The sequence below is a fragment of the Vipera ursinii genome (genome assembly GCF_947247035.1).
Source record: "Vipera ursinii genome assembly, chromosome: 4".
Taxonomy (NCBI): Eukaryota; Metazoa; Chordata; class Lepidosauria; order Squamata; family Viperidae; genus Vipera; species Vipera ursinii.
Window position 1 is genome coordinate 69,208,596 of NC_139514.1, and position 22,242 is coordinate 69,230,837.

The following is a 22,242-nucleotide window of genomic DNA, read 5'->3' on the forward strand; positions in this document are numbered from 1 at the left end:
TTCAAAGATCCTATGTAGCATCTCTAGTCTGAGGAACAGAAGTAACTTGGGAATGGCTTACAGTATTGTAGTACTATGTATTCCTAAGGAAAAATTAGTATGAGAATTCACATACAAAAGAGTAGTATCAATATTTGCATTATATTATTTTTTTCCACACCATAGAATGAGATTGCCAGTTAGGGTCCAAGAACTGCATTGAGATGTGATAATTTGCCACTGCTAATCTGAAACAGTCATTTGTTTTATCCTTATAGTTCTACTTGTCATATCACCTGTTCATTGTGGCCTGTGCTGGAGCGGGTGCTACTGTCATAGCTCTAGTGAGTATCATTATATTCTTTCACTTCTAAAATAACTAAAACCCCTTGTCAAATGAAACCAAATACTTAAACTGAAGCTAAGTTATACTTTTTGTGTTGGTTGGCATTGGCTATAGTTTTCTCAGGATACTCCAAACAGCAGGAAGATTTATTGTTACCAAGAAAGCTTTGCCTAAGCAGTAAGATTTATTATTGTTGGGATTTGTTGAAGTCGTTTTGGCTATGTTATTTAACTCCATTCTCTTGCATGGTCAAAATAAGGCATTTCCTTATAGCAGTATGCTGGTAATAATCAATGAAATATTAGAATACTTCAGAATGTTCTTCAACTTTGGAATTAGTTTTAATTAATAATCTTCTCTCCTTTCCTTTTAAACATTTATATTTGTTTCAATTTAAGTAACTTTACTGAAGCAAAGCACATTAGCTTATTTTAACTATCTACAGTAGATGTAGAGGAAGAACTAGTGAGATTCATCAAGGAGTTCTTGCATTGATTAGCTTTTAATTTGTTAGTCAAATTCAAAGACTATTCCTTGACAGCTAAATGCCCTTCTTGTGGCCAAAGTGAGGGGTGAAGAAACCTATCACACTTCAGACTTTTTGTTATTAAGTTTGATTAAAATGGAAATCCTTGCCTGATAGTCTTTGTTGTGATCTAATACAAATCTAATTGCCAAAAAGGCACGAAGAAATTATTGTCTCTTATCTGCTGTATTTTGTTCTCTTCCACCAGCTGATCTACATGATGGCTACTACATATAACTTTGCTGTTTTGAAGTTTAAGAGTCGGGAAGATTGCTGCACTAAATTCTAAATTGAATAAGCTGCATTATGTAGTTTAAAATGCCACTGACAGCCTAGACTAAGAGTCTAGATTTTAAAAGTTTGTTATAGTAAATTGTAAATAGCTTCAGTAAGCATTTTTAAGCATTTTATATTAATACAAATTATTTCTTGTATATGAATAACAGTGTGAGTGAGGCCTGGCTATTTTCTATCCTATGAGAGAACACAATCTTAAAGTGATGTCGTAAATCATCCTTTTAAAGCAGGGGTGTCAAACTGCCAGTCCATGGGCCAGCTGCATCATATGGGGCCACGCCCACCCCAGCTCCAGCAATGCAAAAAAAGTCGTGATACGTTGCAACATTTCATGTGATGTGAAGAGTTTGACACCCATGTTTTAAAGGAAGAGGGCTTTCATTTAATATCAGGCTATTTTTTCCTAATAATTATTTGTGAAACAATGTTTGAGTCAATTAAGCTCTGTAATACAGTAAGTTATTCTATCACTACTGTTCACTAATATGAAAAACAATAAACTGTGTTATACATTAGATAACACACAATATATGAGCTTGCTTCTTAATAACACCCAATGTCATAGAAATACTAATTGTTGACAAAGTTGTTTTCAAGTCTCTCAACTATATTTTAGCAATATAAAATAAAACTAGCTGTAACTCCCATGAAGTCTTTTATTACTCAATTTCTTTGACACAACTAAATATCAGAATACCTGTTGACTAGTTTAGCATTTCATTCAAACATATCCATTCATATTCCAGTCAGACACAAAGCCTATACTGTTCTTCACCTATAGCATGTCTTATTTACATTGCTTTTTGTGAATTTTTTTTTTACCTATGGAAAATAGGAAACCTTCCACTTTTGATAACTCATCTCTTACCTGATAATTCCCGTAGTGTAATTATTGACTATGCACACCAAATAAACTTTTACCCAATATCTAGTTCTATTTACTCCCAAGAAATACAATGGAACGTAATCAAGTGGTCAACTGTAGTTTCCTTTCCTTTAGGTGGCAGATGAGAATGGGAAGAACCATTAAAAATTTGAGTTGTTTGGGAGGTTTCAGCATGTAAACATGGACAATGTTCTCACAGCTTTTCTGTTTCCATTCTTTCCCATTAATTGTTTTTCTTCCTTTTCCTTCCTAACTTTTTGCCAGCTGCTTCTTTGTTCAGCATGCAGCATTCTACATACTTTTAGAAATAAACTTTCTTGCCTATTTTTAATATATTTTTAGAATGACTTGGTATTAATCTTACTAGCTGCCAGCTTTGCCTCTTGACATACTCACTAGCCATCATGCTCACCCTTCTCTTCCAGATCCACTTCCTCATGATACTATCTTCTAACTGGGCCTACTTAAAGGATGCAAGCAAAATGCAGGCTTACCAGGATATCAAAGCTAAAGAAGAGCAGGAGCTTCAGGATATCCAGTCTCGGTCCAAAGAGCAACTCAATTCTTACACATAAATGCTTGCCAGAGCCATTTTTCAGAAGAATTTTGTAGCTCCGACAAATCATCAAGCAGATATATTGTCCAAGCACTCCTGGGCCATATCCATAGGAAAAAGTTACAGAGAATATCCTTCATTCCTTTTAGCACTGAATTTGGAACTGGGGGGAGGAGGGCATCACATTCCAGGCCACTGTAAAAAAATAGTTTGCTAACTAAAACACCTTCATGGATTTCTCTTGGCAATCATAACATTATTGTTGTTGTTATTCCTAAGCAGGGTACCAGAGCTGGTATTATCCAGCTAATGTCTAGATTTGAAAAGGCTGTATATAATTGCACAGGTGTAATCCAGATTCTAGGCTTTAACTAGATATTTCCTTTATTTTGAATGCTTGTTTGATATGGTTTCAGAACATTGTAAGTCAACATTCAGTTCCTGTCAAAATTAAAACTGGACCTTCCACATTAAATGCCAAAAGTGTTTTTGTTTTGGACATGCCCTTTTCAACAAAGCTGCAATGAGCCTCTCTTGCTTTACTGCACTTATCAGAGTAAGCTGGGAACTCTTGCCCCAGAGGATTTTTTTTAATTGTTTAATAAAATAGACCAAGACCCTGAAATCAGAATAGATTCCCTTCTCCGAATATAGATGTCAGCTTTGCCTTAATGTTTATTTCCTATAAATGTCGCTGAGCATTTATAGCATATAGCAGCTGGATATCATTATCCTGTCTCAATTTTATCAAAGCAGAAAATATTACTTTCTGGTCAGTCATTCCATTGTTTCAGGTTGAAGATGAAAACTTTAAAGAACTTAAAAAACTTTTAGTCCCTCAGATTACTGGTTAACACTCACCTCAGTTTTGGTGCTCAATCCAATAAGCTGTAATAGTTCGAAAAACAGAGGGTGTCATTTCAAACTCTCTTAATATCTACCTTCTAGCATTTTCAGAAATTTCAGTGCTAGCTTACTAGTGATGATGTTTTTTTGGTGTGCTATTTTTATTAAAAAAAACCCCACATAAATGTTTGAAGAAAAATAAAATGCATCAGTGAATTTCAAATCAGTGAACAATTAAGTCATGCATCCCTGTTTTGAATGTGTGCTGAATATGAATGCTCTTTTAGAACATAAAGAAATTTCTTAAAGTGACAGGATAAATAAAAAAAGATTGGTATGGAAAATGAAATCAGGTATTACCTTGCATTTAACTTGTCTAAAGCTGACTTTTTTAAAGAAGCAAAATCTATATAAAGCAAGTAAGAAATAGCTTAGTGTTTTTACCTGTTGCATGAAGGAGACAATTTTCTACAGCAATGCAGGTGTTCATCTAGTCCAGTGTTTGCATAAAGGTAACAGACAATGTCTTACCGCCTAATTCTTTTCTAATTCTTTGTAGCTATTACTGGGAGTTTTTTGAAGTTTTGTTTAAGTAGTCTATTTTTTTTATGTAAAAGTATTAAATTTTGCTATGTATAATTTTTTGTAACCTAACCGTGAATCAATATTTTATATCAGTGCCAAGGGCTTCCTGTAGTTCTATCCAAGTGTTACAAATAAATATTTGTAGATAATAGAATCAATAGTTGTGTGTCCTTATTTTAAGTATAAAATAATTGTGACTGTACATTCCTTCTGGTTTTGGGTTAGCACGCAATTATAAGTTTGCACGTATTGCATGTTGGAGAGTCTGTATAAACAGAAAGATAAGTCTAATATTTTTAATGTTATTGATTTCACTTTATTTGTATATTGCAACAATTCACATAGATTCAACTTCAGCCTGTTTTGCCCATCAGCTCCAAACAAGACCTATGTCTACATTTCCAGTTTGGTCTACGACGGAGATGTGAAGCTGTATATTATTAATATGCTAATAATGTTCCCCACATGCACAAATGATTTCTCCAATCACTTGCATATAGTTGTTCTAAAGATGAATTGAATTGGGCTGACCTCCCTTCAATCACAGACTGGAGTAGAACCACTGTAATACACTGATTCCAAATCCCAAGCCTCACAGACCTGAGATTCCACTTGCAGTAGACAATCTCCAAAGTAAAGAGGACCCTAGCCACAAAAGGCGTTTTTTTAAAGGAAATAATCAGTACCACATCCCAAACTGACAGATGACCTGTCTCAAAAGCTTAAGGTTATTAAAGAAGCCCTGGAACAACTCATACTGAAGCGTCCAATGACTCAACCATTATTTCTGCAATATTGCCCATTAAAGCTGCCCATTCAGGAAGGAGCAATAAAACAGTATTCTCAATCTCTAACCTTTGGAGGTGGTCCAAAACAATAATATTGCCAAGTGTAGAATTTTCTTTGAGACCTCAATCTTACAATGATGAAACTTGATAGCTTTTATCTGGGATATATTTTTGCTAAATTGAAAAGAATCATATATTTATTTATCTGAAAATCAGCTCAGGGGCACCTATTTATCACCATACATATATGAGTTCTAAACTGTATTTCTAATTATATATCATACCCATAGTTTTAACATTATCAAGCAGATTAATTCAAACCTTTGTAAATAAGCAGTTAGATTTCCTCTTTTAGGAGATGGCCTAAAACAATAGTGTTGCCAACAGTATTGAATTTTCTTTGAGAGTTCTATCTTACAATGATGGAATTTTGGATACCTTTTATTTTTGCTAAATTGAAAAGAGTCATGTATCTACTTATCTGGAAATCAGCTCAGGGGTACCTATTTATGACTATATATATAGATATACACATATATTCATAATTGTATTTCTAACTATATATCATATCCACAGTTATATTATTGTGCAGATTAATTTAAACCTTTATAAATAAGCAGTTACATTTCCTCTTTGCATACCCCCTAAAAGGTCCAATCAGATTGTCTAAGACTGATTAATGCAATTTCCAGTTTGCTATAGCCCGATCTAAACTAGATGGAAGTCATGTAATCTGCTTTATCCAGAGCCCTATGTAAGCGAAGCGAAGCGAAGCGAAGCGAAGCAAAGCAAAGCAAAGCAAAGCAAAGCAAAGCAACCTTTAGTGTGCCATTAACCAGCTCTTTATAACTTTCTCTAGGAAAAAAAAGTTGGTGATAGTATGAAATACTGGATTTTTTGTTTTTTGGAAAAGCATCTTTTTCAAGGTTGGTAGAATTAATGCTTTCTTCAAAGATGCATTCACATCTGGAATCTATCCCCTATTGCAGCTATTATCAGTTATGAGAAACAGATCAAGCTCACAGGTGAGGGACCTCATCCTTGTTTCACAGGCTCAAAAGTATCCTGGATGATCTTTCAAGACTTTATGCCATTTCATGAGAGCCTATTCATCCAGGATCCAACTCAACAAATGTGAACAAGTTTGTTTGCAAAATACAAATGTAAGCCACTAGTGTATAAATGAGAGCAAACCTCACTCCCTTCTAGCACTGAGGATGCTATCTCTTTTGGTAATGAAATGTCTGCAAGAAAACAACCAAGCTCAGAGAGCAAGGATCCTACAATATCTTATGTTAGTCATTTCCAAACTTTTCCTAAATAGCTTGAACCAAAGTCACCATGAATAATTATTTTAATAATAATAAATTAATATTTTAATAGTAAGACATAATAATCACAAATACTTTTTAAAAGAAGTTTAATTGTGTAACAAGTGTATAATTATTCCCTATTTTAAAATCGAAGGAGAACTCATCAAATTTGCAGATGACACTAAACTGGCAGGAATAGCCAACACCCCAAAAGACAAGCTCAGGATCCAAAATGATCTTGATAAACTTGAATAATGGGGCCTTGTGCAACAAAATGAACTTTAATGTAGAGAAAAGCAAAGTTTTACATTTAGATAGGAAAAATCAAAGATATAAGTACAGAGTAGGCGAGACCTGGCTTAAAAACAGTAACTGTGAGAGGGACCTTGGAGTTCTAGTGGACAATCAACTTGACTATGAGCCAGCAGTGTGCAGCAGCCGCCAAAAAAGCTAATACAATCCTGGGTTGTATGAACTGAGGCATAGAATCAAGATGTAGCGAAGCATTAGTACTGCTTTATAAAACCTTAGTAAGACCACACCTGGAATACTGCAGCCAATTTTGGTCACCATACTACAAAAAGGATGTTGAGACCTTGGAAAAAGTTCAGAGAAGAGCAACTAAAATGATAAAGGCCTGAAGACTAAAACATATGAAGAAACGGCTGCAGGACTTGGGTTTGGCTGGTCTAAAGAAAAGAAGAAACAGGGGCAACATGTTAGCAGTATTCCAGTATTTGAGGGGCTGCCACAAAGATGAGGGAGTCAAACTATTCTCCAAAGCACCAGAGGGCAAAATAAGACAAGAAACAATGGTTGGAAACTGACCAAAGAGAGAAGCAACCTGGAATTAAGGAGAAACTTCCTAACAATGAGGACAACTAACCAGTGGAACAGCTTGTCTTCAGAAATTGTGGGTGCTCCATCACTGGAGGTTTTTAAGAAGAGACTAGACAGTCACTTGCCTGAAATGGTACAGGTTTTCCTGCTTGAGCAGGGGACTGGACTAGAACAGGGCTTTTCAACCTTTTCACCCACTGTACCACCTTTAGGATATGGCAACAGCTGAGTACCACCAGTTGCCTAGGAAGGTGTCAACAATTTGATGACCAAAAAAAAAAAAAAGGAAAAAAGTGATGAAATACAGGTAGTCCTCGACTTGCAACAGTTTGCTTAGTGACTGTTCAAAGTTACAATGGCACTGAAAAAAGTGCCCCCCCAAGCCACAGACGAGCAAGACACCTGCCTGCCTGCCCAGTGGCGCTCTTCCTCCTGTCCGAGGTTTTTATTCTTGTGAGCATTTCTGTTGAGGACTGGCAGCAGGGGTGAGGTGGGGGATGTTTGGTTTTTATTCTCCCTGTCTACTGGGTGGTTGCAGAAGGTTTTGGTCACTTCACATGACCCTGGGTCACTGTGATCATCATAAATATGAATCAGTTGCCAAGTATCTGAATGTAAATCACAAGACCCTGGAGATGCTGCAACATTCCAGCTGATCAATGCTTCTTCTGGGCTCAGCAGAAGCGCCAGGATCAGTGCCGAGCTCCAGCTGGAGCCTGGCGCTCATCCTGGCCTTCCACTGAGCCCTGACAGCCCCGAAGAAGCGCTGATCCTGGCGCTTCCGCTGAGTCCTGACATTCCTGCAGCTCCATCCATCTCTCGCTCAGGCTTGTGCGGTGCTGCCACCGGTTCAGCTCATTCCCCTCCCCCGCTACAACTTTTCTAGGATGGTTGTGTACCACCTGCCAGGTGCCAATGTACCACAGGTGGTACCCATAGAACTGTTTGAAAAGCTCTGGACTAGAAGACCTCCAAGGTCCCTTCCCGCTTCTCTTCTCTTTTCTTCTCTCCTCTCCTCTCTCCTCTTCTCCTATTCCATTTCATTCCATTCCATTGTATTCTTTGTACAGGATATGAAGTGAGAGGATATAAAATATGGCTGTTTCTAAAAGTGTTTCACTTAGTTCAATGTATAGTTGTATTCAAAAAAAATCTTCAAATGCATTCTGTGCAAAGATGCAGATTTTAATTAATGTTAATGATGCTTTGGCTACAGAGAGCTATAACTCACTATTTGTGAAGTGTGCAATATTATGGAACAATAGAATTCAGATACATTGAAACTGATAAATTTTCAACTTTCTAGAGTGGTTGTAGCAAAATATACTTTTAAAAATCAATTTAAAATTAAATTTAAAATAAAAAACTTTTTAAATCAATTTAAGAAAACTACTTTATACAATAAAACAATTTAAACAGTTTGTTCACAATAGCAACATTTTGTAAATAATACAAAGTATCAGAACTGTTATCTCAAGGCCTGCAATACTGCAATATTACTAACAGCAATGTATACCAATATATTATTTCTTCATTAATAATTTTATAGACATAAATATTTAAGGTTGTTCAAAATAATTTCCCTTATTGCCCAAGGATTGTTTTCCATATTAATCACATTTTTTTCCAGTTACCACTACTTCATCTTCACCAAAAATTGTCATCAGGTCTTTCCTGTGGAATGTCTGCAGCACTAACACTAGGAAAAACAAAATCATGTTAATTTTGAGAACAGTGGCTATGGAGAAACTTACACTCTTGTGACTCCCCCATATGCTTTCCTCAACCCACTGCTCTTTTACTGAGAAACCTTTGGGCCTTGAGTACTACATAACCAAAGGGAAAGCATGGCAATGTTGAGCAAGGTAGAGCTGCTTGCCTATCAGCCTGAGGGTTGCAAATGGAAGACTGCTATCCAGTGGAAGCGCCTCACTATGGAACAGGAAATAATGCAAGTTACTGTTTGCTCTAGTTCTGAGTTCCACAATCCTCAGAAGCAAATATTTGGAAGGCACAGGAAGCTGCATTGGAGAAGGAGAATAAACAAGCCTTACAGTTCTCTGCTCCCAATCTGTTTCCATCTAAGGAACTTGAATCTTTAAGGCAGGGCTCAGTGACTTTTTAACTCAGACAAGGAAAAAAAATGAACATGATGCATACCTGTCCTCCCTTTCACTGCTTAGTAGTGCCTCAGATGAGATTTCAGCCTTCTCAGCCTTCTGACAGAAAGAAGAGTTGTTAACTAGGTTTATAAATGTCCCAAGAGCCTTTGAAACATCCCTGAGGCAGAAGTGTTTCAAACATTTAATCTGTGTTCTACATTGGAGCTCGGATAATTTCTAGGGACCAGTGGGATAAATAGAATTTTGAGGGTAGGATTATTTATGATTTATTTATTAAACTGCAACAGTTGTTAGAGGAGATTCATTTAAAAATTGAAAAGATTGGAGGCAATGAAAAAATTGTATGACCAAATAGCCATCAGTTAATTATGCCTGTTTAAATCTAAATATTTACATCTAACTATCCAAAAATAAATCTAAGTATCCAAAGATTATATAAAGCAAACAAACAGCTATCAGTTAGCTACACCTGTTCAATCTAAGTGTTTACAGTCAGACAAATCATTGCCATCATTTTTTACCATTCAACGGATATGGTGCAAAATATGGTGAAGCAAAGATAAAAGAGAACTTTTTAAGTTCTAGTTTGACAATATTTCAGGGAATGGCCAATGCAAGAAACAGTTAAAAGAGGTAAGGAACTAAATGGCAATTGGCTTTCTTTCAGCTTCAGAACTGAACTGATCATTAGAATTTGGAATGTCTTATCATTTATCTTGTATGCTCACCACCTAAACTAAAATTAAACAAAATTAAGGATTAGTGAAATGAGACAAAGAAAAAGATTACATTAAATCAGTTAATGCTTTGGGGAAGCCATATACATTCTGGAATTCATAGCTGGTATTCTGTTATCTGTAGATTATCTTGGATTGTGTAAGATTTGATCTTGCATTTCTTGAAAAGTAATCAATGAATAATATAACAAATACCTATGTCTGCAGTTTTATGTTAAAATTCAAATTTAAAGCCATGTGATAGAATCTGAGGACATTATCATCATACCCTGCAATGCAACATAGCCACCAGGAGACAGAATATTCAGAAGGATACCTTGAACTTCTGAAACTCATTTCTGGTTAGTAAACTAATTACATTTCTAAAAAAAATTGTATGTTTAGCTATTTTTGTCCAAACAATATTCTATGGTTTCTTTTCTTGTACAACAAAAATATGTACATGCAATCATTCATTTTTGAAAAATATCACCCAGACTAAATGCTATAACTACCTACTAACTGTGTACTCATGCAAGACTGAACGCTAGAAAAGTACACAAGAAAAATATGGAAACATGGAATGTCAGTTTAAGATATAAGGTATGTAATCTTTTTAAATTCTGATATTAGACTGAATTATACAAATCATTCACATTTACAATGTATGCACAATTTGGCAACTTGAGTATTTTGACCATAACATCATTTTCATGCATATTTTCCAACTCCAAGCTGTATAAATTTGAATGCTTACATATATTTGTGTAATGAGGGAGAGTGTAGCCCAAGGAGATTAATACCCTATGTCAAGGTGTGCATAATTATTAGGCAGCTTCTTTTCCTCAGGTAAAATGGGCCAAAAAAGAGATTTGATTGACTCTGAAAAGTAAAAAATTATAAAAAGTCTTTCAGAGGATTGCAGCACTCTTGAAATTGCTAAGATATTGGGGCATTATCACAGAACCACCAAACTTTTTGTTGCAAATAGTCAATGGGGTCGCAAGAAACGTGTTGAGGATTAACTGCCAAAGATTTGAGAAGAAACAAATGTGAAGCTACCAGGAACCCATTATCCTCCAGTGCTGTCATATTCCAGAACTGCAACCTACCTGGAGTGCCCAGAAGTACAAGGTGTTCAGTGCTCAGAGACATGGCCAAGGTAAGAAAGGCTGAAACCCAACGACCACTAACAAAACATATGAGTTGAAATGGTAAGACTGGGCCAAGAAATAACTAATGACAGATTTTTCAAAGGTTTTATGGATGAGATGACAGTGACTCTTGACAGATCAAATGGATGGGCCCGTGGCTGGATCAGTAACAGGCACAGAGCTCCACTTTGACTCAGATGCCAGCAAGGTGGAGGTGGGATACTGGTATGGGCTGGTATTATTAAAGATGAGCTAGTTGGACCTTTTCGGGTTGAAGATGGACTCAAAATCAACTCCCTACTGCCAGCCCTCCTTACCTTGGCCATGTCTCTGAGCACGGAACACCTTATACTTCTGGGCACTCCAGGTAGGTTGCAGTTATGGAATATGACAGCACTGGAGTATAATGGGTTCCTGGTAGCTTCATGTTTTATTCTTCTCAAATCTTTGGCACTTAATGTGCATCTTTTTTCTCAACATCTTTCTTGTGACCCTATTGACTATTTGCAACAAAATGTTTGGTGGTTCTGTGATCATGCCCCAATACCTTAGCAATTTCAAGAGTGCTCATCCCTCTGAAAGACTTTTTACAATTTTTGACTTTTCAGAGTCAGTTAAATCTCTTTTTTGGTCCATTTTGCCTGAGAAAAAGAAGCTGCCTAATAATTATGCACATCTTGATATAGGGTGTTGATCTCCTTAGGCCACACTCTCCCTCACTACACAAATACACATCATCTGATATGCTTATATCCATTAAGCATTCAGGTTTATACAGCTTGAAGGTGGAAAATATGCATGGAAATGACGATATGGTCAAAATACTCACTTGCCTAATTGTGCACAGTGTAATCACCCTAAGCAACCTCCAAATTTTCCCCCCACAAGATAAAATTTGGGTTTTCACTTTTGATTGGTTATGTCTACGAAAGCTTTTACTTTAGCTGGAAAAGAACTATACAGTTGGTAGGAAATGTATATAACTATACTTCTGGTATCTTCAAATTACCTTATTCAGGTTAATTCAAAATATTACCTTTTTTTCCTGTTCTTCATCTTTATTCTGCTGTATTATTTTCATGTATTTTTCAAGTGGATTGGAAACATCAGCGCCTGAATGTTCTTCAGACTTCAGAGCACTTGTCTGCACATTTGTTACTATTTCATTTTGAACCTCTTCATTCATCTCCAATGATTCTTGAACAAGCTTTCAGAAAGCATTAAAAATAACATGTAATTGGAGCAAAGTATATGAAAATTGACCCAAGTCCTTATATTTTATCTGTTACAACATACTACCCTGTGGTAGATACATTCCAATTTGGTATAATGAAAACATACAAGCATGTTTAATCTCCCCTATTTCTGAGACAGGCAAGAAGGCAAGTGACTAGTAGAGCCTGGGCTAACACCATGTTACATAGGCTCTAGCCTTGGTTCTGTTAACCACCAAACTTTAGGACCACTTCTTTTCTACTCTTACTATTCAGCCCATCAGCTGTAAAAGTATAATGATACTCCAGATCCCATTCATCAAAGATTACCATATAGACTCAGGAAGCAACCTTTCCTGTCACAGTACCTGTGCTTTGGAGCAGCTGACCATGACCAGGTTTACTAGTGTTTCAGAAACCTTGATGACCTGGATGGGATCCCAGGCATGAGGGTCAGGTTAGTTTAAGCCTGGGGAATTTTGTTAATTATCATCCCAGTTGCCATTTCTTGCTCCTTATTCTTATTTTTATATTTTTCTTTGTTTTGTACTTGGCAGTCTTTTAAACTGGTGTTAGCCATTCACAATCACTTCTGCAAGATGGGCAGCCAAATAAATAGAAGAAAATAATTAACCAAATACAGACTATGAAAAAGCCTTATTGAAAAGAAAGCAAAGGAAACATAAAGGAAAAAGGCTATCTCTTAATTCTTCCCCTCTTTCACACACACGTACCCCGCTCTCCCCAGTTCCGTAGTGGCACAGAGGTTAGAATGCAGTCTAACTCACTGCTCACTGCCAGGAGTTGGATCCTGACCGGCTCAAGGTTGACTCAGCCTTCCAAAGTCAGTAAAATGATGACCCAGATAGTTGAGGGCAATATGCTTAGAGAGGGCCGTAAATCACTATGAAGTGGTATATAAGTTTATGTGCTATTGCTTCCCAGGGAGAGTTGGCAAACACTAAAAGAAATGCATTTTCGACTTCCGGTTTTGCATCGCAGTGAGGGTTCTGCCTTCTGCACCTGATTTCACCTTCCTGGGGGCCATAAAAAGGGCCTAAAGTCGCCTCGAAGAGGTGATGTAGAAGGAGGGGTGTCTCATCAATCATGGAGAGACGGTGGTCTTTCCATTCGATCCAAGAAACCCCTCCAAACTGGCAGGGGAAAGACTGGCTACATTCCTATGGCCAGCCATTAGCTACTGACAACTGAAGAAGAAAAGACCAATTAACACATCGTAAACAGCATGTTTGGAACTGGGTGAGAATATTGATCCTTTCTTTACTATTTTACAATTGAATTTCCTGGGAAAAGTTCCCAAGAAGCTAAAAAAACCAAGTGTGAATGGAAGTGGCCTTTTAATTTCTATGGGGGACAGAAATACACAATATTGAAGGGGAAGTTACAGTTTTGAAATTTAAGAACTGAGATAATTGTTAAGATTTTCTCTTTGGAAAAAAAACATTGAGGTGACATATAAGAAATCAATCCTTTGTCTTAAGAGTGGAAAATGGATTCTGAATGACATCTAGTGGTGGATTTGATTACAGCACTATTTTTTTTTTATTTATTTTTATTACATTTATATCCCGCCCTTCTCCGAAGACTCAGGGCGGCTTACAAGCTTAGCAGTAGCCTTCATTCTATGTATATGCCTGCTTATTAGGGCTTTCACACACACACCCCAAGCGGCATTATTACAAAGTCAGCTTATTGCCCCCAACAATCTGGGTCCTCATTTTACCTACCTCGGAAGGATGGAAGGCTGGTGGGATGCAAACCTGCACTAATTGCAGGCAGCTGGTGTTACTTAAGGAGGCATTAGCCCACTGCTCCACCAAGGCTCTATAGCATCTTGGCTGCTTGGTGACTCTTAGCTAAAGGGAGAACAGTTGGCAATAAAGGAAAATATTTTGGCATACTTATCACAATGACCTTTTTGGACTATAAACACCTACCGAGCTTGGACTTTTAATCTCAAGAGCTAGTGGGAGAGAAAGAAAAAAATGACCTTTAATTATGTCTGTGTGGCTGTTTTTAGGGAGGTTGAACATTTTGAACACTTTGAACACTGTGGATTATAATCTTGCCTGACTGACAATTTTTGGATGCCTGAGACAAAAGGATCACTATAAAATATTGCTTTTTGGACTGGACATGTATTCTGGAAACTATTGGATTATAAAGGCTACATAATAAAGACCAGAAAACTAGAGGAAATTTTGTTCTACTCTTACTGAGACTGGTGATATTAGAGGATCTCCAGAAATGATGCACCAAGAAAAAACAAACACCTTTCAGAAGGAAATATACTCTATGCTACAACTAATTCGCCAAACAATTGTTGCATACAAAGAGGACATAAAAAGAAACCATAAGGAGACTAAAAATAATTTAGATAATATAAACCTACAACTAGGAAGTTCCCAGACAATGACTACAAAGTTCCCAGATAACGACTGCAAAATATGAACAAATAGACGAGAGATAAGAAGATAAACCAGAGGAAAGACCTAGAGATGCTAGAGATGAAAGAAGGGAAATATAAAGTACCATACACAAATAAAATACTGCAAGACTTACTCAAAACAATGAAAATGCAAAAGACCCTCTACCCTTTAAGTCTGCAAGATGCACCTGATGACAAGGAAGAAGATTTTGGGGGAATGGAACATAGGCCTGTTGGGGAAATGTTACGATTTGGGAGACAAAAGATGAGAGAAATTGAGGGAGAAGGAAGGTGGGAGTTACTTAAGGAACATAAATGGGTGGAATTCCCCCCCAAAATTACCCTACCTAAATTGTCTTCCTCATGCTAAGCAACTTTCATAAAAATAGAAAGAAAATTCCTGGGCGATTTAATTGCCTTGGCTTGGAAAGCTATTTGGCAAAGAAAGAAAGCGAGAGTTAGATTTAAAAAAACAGAAGATTTGACCTATTAGAGGGGGCATATGTTTAAATGACAACTTGTTTGAATATGATTCAAAGAATGGATGACCCTTAGATATAATTAGACTTTATTAGACATATAAGAAACAAGAAAAAAGTTAAGGAAATGATTGGTCCATTACTGGGGGAAAGTGGTAAGAAGGTGACAAACAACAGGGAAAAAGCAGAACTATTTAACTCTTTTTTTGCATCTGTCTTTACACAAAGGGAAAAAACAGTCCAACCTACCAAAACCAGTGCCATAAATAACAGAATAGAAACGCAAGTTAAGATAGGCAAGAAAATCGTGAGCACCTGTCCAGCCTAGACAAGTTCAAATCACCAGGACCAGATGGATTATACCCCAAGGTTCTCAAGGAACTGGCAGATGTGATCTCAGAACCACTGAACTATATTTTTCAAAGATCCTGGAGCACTGGGGAACTGCCAGAGGACTGGAAGAGAGCTGATGTAGTTCCCAACTTCAAAAAAGGGAAAAAATAGATCCAGGAAACTACAGACCTATCAGCCTGACCTCAATACCTGGGAAGATTCTGGAAAAGATAATCAAACAACAAATCAGCGAACACCTTGATGCAAACAAAATTATCACTAAAAACAGATCATGCCAGACAAATCTTACTGCATTCTTTGACCAAGTGACAAAACTAGTGGACCAGAGGAATGCTGTAGATATAATTTACTTGGACTTCAGTAAGGCATTTGATAAAGTAGATCACAACCTACTACTTGATAAGATAGAAAAATGTGGGTTAGATAGCATCACCACCAGATGGATTCGTAGCTGGCTGACAGGCCGTACTCAGCGTGTGGTCCTCAATGGAATTGCATCTACATGGAAGGAAGTGTGTAGTGGGGTGCCCCAGGGCTCTGTTCTGGGCCCAGTGCTCTTCAACATCTTCATCAATGATTTGGATGAGGGGATAGATGGGGAACTCATCAAATTTGCAGACGACACCAAGCTGGCAGGAATAGCCAATACTCCAGAAGATAGGCTTAAGATACAGGAGGATCTGGACAGACTCGAACACTGGGCACTCTCTAAAATTGTGAAAAAATAAGGTTCTACATTTAGGCAGGAAAAATCAAATGCACAGGTATAGTATAGGTGGAACCTTGCTCAATAGTAGTAACTATGAGAGAGATCTCGGAGTCCTAGTGGACAGTCACTTAAATATGAGCCAGCAGTGTGCTGCAGCTGCCAAAAAAGCCAACACAGTGCTAGGCTGCATTAACAGAGGGATAGAATCAAGATCATGTGAAGTACTAATACCACTTTACAATGCCTTGGTAAGGCCACACCTGGAATACTGCATCCAGTTTTGGTCACCACGATGTAAAAAAGATGTTGAGACTCTAGAAAGAGTACAGAGAAGAGCAACAAAGATGATTAGAGGTCTGGAGACTAAAACATATAAGGAACGGCTGCTGGAATTGGGTATGTGTAGTTTAATTAAGAGAAGGGTGAGGGGTGACATGAGAGCAGTGTTCCAATATCTCAGGGGCTGCCACAAAGAAGAGGGAGCCAAGCTATTCTCCAAAGCACCTGAAAGCAGGACAAGAAGCAACGGATGGAAACTAGTCAAGGAGAGAAGCAACCTAGAACTAAGGAGAAACTTCCTGACAGTTAGAACAACTAACCAGTGGAACAACCTGCCTCTAGAAGTGGTGAATGCTCCAACACTGGAAGTTTTTAAGAAGAGGCTGGCCAGCCATTTGTCTGAAATGGTATAGGGTTTCCTGCCTGAGCAGGGGGTTGGACTAGATGACCTCCAAGGTCCCTTCCTATTATTATTATTATTATTATTATTATTATTATTATTATTATTATTATTATTATTATTTAATGAAAGATATGATTTAGAATTAAAATAGCATTTTTTTTCTTTTGATAAGGGCAATATGAAAATAAGAGGATTGGTATGAATTAAATTTTAGCTATATAAATGTAATTAATATTGAGAAAATTATAACCGACAAATATACTTTAAATATTGATGGGAAATCAAACTTTAATACAGCACAAAAACATATTGATTTATAAATTGATATTATTATTTGTATAATATTAGTAAAACATGATGAAGATGTTTATATCAAACTTTGTATACATCAATAGTACCAAGAATTGTAATTGTGTAATGAGGGGAAAATGGAAAAATATGGGGGGGAAAGGAGGATCAGGGAAAAAATACTGGATTGTGCAGTACTGAATAGATTTATATTCAGGAAGTCAATGTTAAATATGTGAACCTAGACAACATATTGTTTACTAAGCTCTAAAGATTGTAATTCTTAAAAATTAATAAAATTTAAAAAAAAAGAAATGCATTTTCAATCAAATAAAAGGAGTGGTATTAAACACAGCAGCCATACTACACTACACTGCAAAAAACATCCATAAAAAGTAATCAGTGTTCCATTCTCTGACTGAGGCAAGGAGTATTTAAGATAGGTTCTGGATAAGAATATCCTAAAGTTAAGGGAAGAAAGCTTCAGCGACCAATTAAACCGGTGGAATGACTTGTTACAAAATGAATTTTCCAAAAAGATCTATGATAATATTGTTCAATTATCTTGGAAAAGATAATCAAGCAACGAATCAGCGAACACCTAGAGGTAAACAAAGTCATTACCAAAAGCCAACATGGGTTTGATAAAAATAGACCATGCCAGACAAATCTTACTGCATTCTTTGACCAGGTGACAAAATTAGCAGACCACAGGAATGGCTGTGGATATAATTTACTTGGACTTCAGTAAGGCATTTGATAAAATAGACCACAACCTACTACTTGTTACAATAGAAAAATGTGGGTTAGACAGTATCACCACCAGATGGATTCGTAGCTGGCTGACCGGCTGAATTTATACATATGGATCAAAATGGGTTCCTGCCCAAAAGACAGATTAGAGACAATATGCGAATTATATTAAACACATTAGAAAATTATGAAACACATCCCAAAAACAGATGGCATTGATGTTTTTGGATGCGCAGAAAGCATTTGACAATGTGAATTGGCAATTCATTATAAGACAACTACAGATTATGGATTTTGGGGGGAAATTTATAAATATAATTAAAGCAATTTACAATTAGCAAACAGCCAAAATAATGATTAATGGAGATACGACTGAAAAGATTAACATTATGAAGGGAACAAGGCAGGGATGCCCTTCATCCCCATTATTGTTTGTATTGACACTAGAGATACTAAATAGAAATATAAGACAGAATAAGGATATAAAAGGTATGAAAGTTAAGAGAGAAGAATATAAGCTACAAGCTTTCGCAGATGATTTACTATTTATCTTAGAGGAGCCACTAGAGACAGGACCTGTATTAATAGAACAAATAGAAAAATATGGTGAGGTAGCACATTTGAAGATTAATAAAGATAAAACAAAAATGTTAGTGAAAAATATTACTGAACAACAAAAAAAAGAATTGATGGGAAAGTTAGAGATACAAACTGTAAAGAAGGTAAAGTATCTGGGGATTCACCTGACAGCAAGATGTACAACAATTAAAGAAGGTAACTATTACAAATTGAAGAGACAAATCAAAGTAGATTTGGATAAATGGAAAAAGGTACATATCATTAATGGGCAGGATTTCAATAATCAAAATGAATATATTACCACGATTGTTGTTTTTGTTTTCAACGATACCAATAAGATTGAAAAAGAAATATTTTGAGGGGCTAAGTAAAATAATTTTGAAATATATTTGGCAGGGGAAAAAGGCAAGGATTAATTTAAAAATGTTACAGGATGCAAGACTCAGAGGTGGGTTTAGCTTACCTAATTGGGAATTATATTACCAGGCTGCAGTAATGTCATGGATGAGAGAATGGATTTTACTGAGGAATACTAGATTATTGACATTAGAGGGACATGATTTACAGTTGGGATGGCATGCATTAATATGGTATGGGAAAAATAGAATACACAGCTATTTCCAGAGACATCATATCAGGAATTCTTTATTGATAGTTTGTGAGAAAATAAAGAGGAAGAATTACTTGAGGATTCCAGATTGGCTCTCAACGATGGAAGCGTTAATACACCCCAATATGTTTAACATGGGAAACTTTATAAGATATAAAGACATACTAACAGACACGGGGAAGCTGAAAACCAAACAACGATTAGAGGAACAAGGAATAAAGATGGATTGGTACATGAGAACACAAATACAATCTAGATATGAAAAAGATGCTAAAATAGATGGTTTTAATTTCGGGAGAACAGAGTTAGATGAAATACTTACGGGAACTGAAGAAAAATGGATTAAAAAATGTATAGCTACTTATTATATAGGGAATTAGAGGAGGAGCAAGTTAAGGAGTCAATGATAAAATGGTCAAGAAATTTTGGATATATGATTGAATTAGATAAAAAGGTAAAGGTTCCCCCGCACATGCGTGCTAGTCGTTTCCAACTCTAGGGGTCGGTGCTCATCTCCGTTTCAAAGCCGAAGAGCCAGCGCTTGTCCGAGGATGTCTCCGTGGTCATGTGGCCGGCATGACTAGACGCCAAAGGCACATGGAACACTGTTACCTTCCCACCGTAGTGGTCCCTATTTTTCTACTTGCATTTTTATGTGCTTTCGAACTGCTAGGTTGGCAGAAGCTGGGACGAGTAACAGGCGCTCACTCTGTTATGCGGCACTTGGGATTCGACCTGCCAAACTGCCGACCTTCAGATCAACAAGCTCAGCGTCCTAACCCACTGAGCCACCGTGTCCCATTTGAATTAGATAGATGGCAGCAATTGTGGGAAAGAAACTATAAACTGACAATGATGACAGCGTATAAAGAAAATATGTACAAGATGTTCTACAGAAGGCATATGTCTCCAGAAAGACTAGCTAAAATGTTTAAGGACAGATCTATGAAATGTTGGAAATGCCATCAAATACCAGGCTCTTTCTATCATATGTGGTGGACGTGTGCAGAAGCTAAAACCTATTGGAACATAATCAAATCATGGATAGAAAAGATGATATAACAACATATAGAATTAAGACCAGAAATATTCCTGTTGGGTATTTTAGCAGAGAAATATAGCAAAGAGAACACATATTTGATTATTCATATAACCACTGCAGCTAGGATTGTGTTTGCACAAAACTGGAAGGCACTGAAAGCTCCTCCAGAAGAAGAGGTGATCAGGAAAATAATGGAAAAGAGAATATGCTTAAAAGACAGCTAACACTAATTTAGATAGAAGAAAAATGAGGAGATAAGGATATTATCATACCTAATATAGACATTGAAAATCTAAGGAGAGGAGCTGCTCGGACATCACCCCTGAATTGTATTGGAAGAGGAATGGGAGGGAAGAAAGGAGAGGAGAGAGGGAAGAGAGGAGAGGAGGGGGAAGGAAGTAGGAAGGTTGGAGGGAAAGAGGAGGAGAGGTGGGGAGAAATGGGAGGGGAGTGGTGAGGGAAAGAGGAGAGGAGAGGAAGAAGAGGGAAGTAGGAAAGAAAGGAGAAAGGGAGAAAGAAAGTACGGAAGAGGGAAGAGAGAGAAGGAGGGTGGATACAGTGAAAGGGGAAATGGACGAGCAGCACCCAAAGGTACGTGTATGTATTTATGCATGGCGATATATTTGTTGACTTGTTTGTGGAAGAAATGGGAAAATAAAATTGTATATATGTGTGTGTGTATGTATGTATACATACACACACACATATATACATATATACATACATATATATATATACATATATACATATATACATACATATATATATACATATACATATATATATATATACATATATATATATATATACATATATATATATATATATATATATATATATATATATATATATATATATATATATATATATATATATATATATATATATATACATATACATACATACAATTTTTCCAGAAAATCAAGTATTTCTCACAGAAAAGTATTGCAGGAACACATGTTTTGCTATACACAGGTTTATTCCCTTTGTGTGTATTGGAACACAACAAAAAAGGGAGGAAAAAAAGCAAATTGGACATAATGTCAAACAAAACTCCAAAAATGGGCCGGACAAAATTATTGGCACCCTTAACTTAATATTTGGTTGCACACCCTTTGGAAAAAGTAACTGAAATCAGTTGCTTCCTATAACCATCAATAAGCTTCTTACACCTCTCACCCGGAATTTTGGACCACTCTTCCTTTGCAAACTGCTCCAGGTCTCTCTTATTGGAAGGGCGCCTTTTCCCAACAGCAATTTTAAGATCTCTCCACAGGTGTTCAATGGGATTCAGATCTGGACTCATTGCTGGCCACTTCAGAACTCTCCAGCGCTTTCTTGCCATCCATTTCTGGGTGCTTTTTGACGTATGTTTGGGGTCATTGTCCTGCTGGAAGACCCAAGATCTCGGACGCAAACCCAGCTTTCTGGCACTGGGCTCTACAGTGTGACCCAAAATCCTCAGATTTCATGATGCCTTGCACACATTCAAGGCACCCAGTGGCAGAGGCAGCAAAACAACCCCAAAACATCATTGAACCTCCACCATATTTCACTGTAGGTACTGTGTTCTTTTCTTTGTAGGCCTCATTTCGTTTTCGGTAAACAGTAGAATGATGTGCTTTACCAAAAAAGCTCTATCTTGGTCTCATCTGTCCACAAGACATTTTCCCAGAAGGATTTTGGCTTACTCGAGTACATTTTGGCAAACTGTAATCTTGCTTTTTTATGTCTCTGTGTCAACAGTGGGGTCCTCCTGGGTCTCCTGCCATAGCGTTTCATTTCATTTAAATGTCGACGGATAGTTCACGCTGACACTGATGCTCCCTGAGCCTGCAGGACAGCTTGCATTCCTTTGGAACTTGTTTGGGGCCGCTTATCCACCATCCAGACTATCCTGCGTTGCAAACTTTCATCAATTTTTCTCTTCCGTCCACGACCAGGGAGATTCGCTACAGTGCAATGGGTTGCAAACTTCTTGATAATGTTGCGCACTGTGGACAAAGGCAAATCTAGATCTCTGGAGATGGACTTGTAACCTTGAGATTGGTGATATTTGTCCACAGTTTTGGTTCTCAAGTCCTCAGACAGTTCTCTTCTCCTCTTTCTGTTGTCCATGCTTAGTGTG

At 37.0% G+C, this 22,242-nt stretch overlaps 2 protein-coding genes across 6 annotated transcripts in view; one reads left to right on the top strand and one right to left on the bottom strand.

Moving 5' to 3' along the window:
* GPM6B (glycoprotein M6B) overlaps nt 1–2,782 on the top strand; it is a 207,941-nt gene extending 205,159 nt beyond the window's left edge. The window contains exons 6-7 of the mRNA XM_083362716.1: nt 258–323; nt 2,460–2,782. Coding sequence (XP_083218842.1) covers nt 258–323; nt 2,460–2,609 — 216 coding nt within the window. The 3' untranslated portion in view covers nt 2,610–2,782. The remainder of the gene's footprint in view (nt 1–257; nt 324–2,459) is intronic.
* Nucleotides 2,783–7,980: 5,198 nt separating this feature from the next.
* OFD1 (OFD1 centriole and centriolar satellite protein) overlaps nt 7,981–22,242 on the bottom strand; it is a 50,405-nt gene continuing 36,143 nt past the window's right edge. For 3 of the 5 annotated variants that reach the window (XM_083362689.1, XM_083362690.1, XM_083362688.1), the window contains exons 21-23: nt 11,992–12,162; nt 9,123–9,181; nt 7,981–8,661 (exon numbers count right to left, since the gene is read on the bottom strand). In XM_083362689.1, coding sequence (XP_083218815.1) covers nt 8,610–8,661; nt 9,123–9,181; nt 11,992–12,162 — 282 coding nt within the window. In that variant the 3' untranslated portion in view covers nt 7,981–8,609. Of the gene's footprint in view, nt 8,662–9,122; nt 9,182–11,991; nt 12,163–13,192; nt 13,378–14,127; nt 14,154–22,242 lie in introns of those variants that run through there. The other 2 variants (XR_014492526.1, XR_014492527.1) reach the window with 2 other exon arrangements.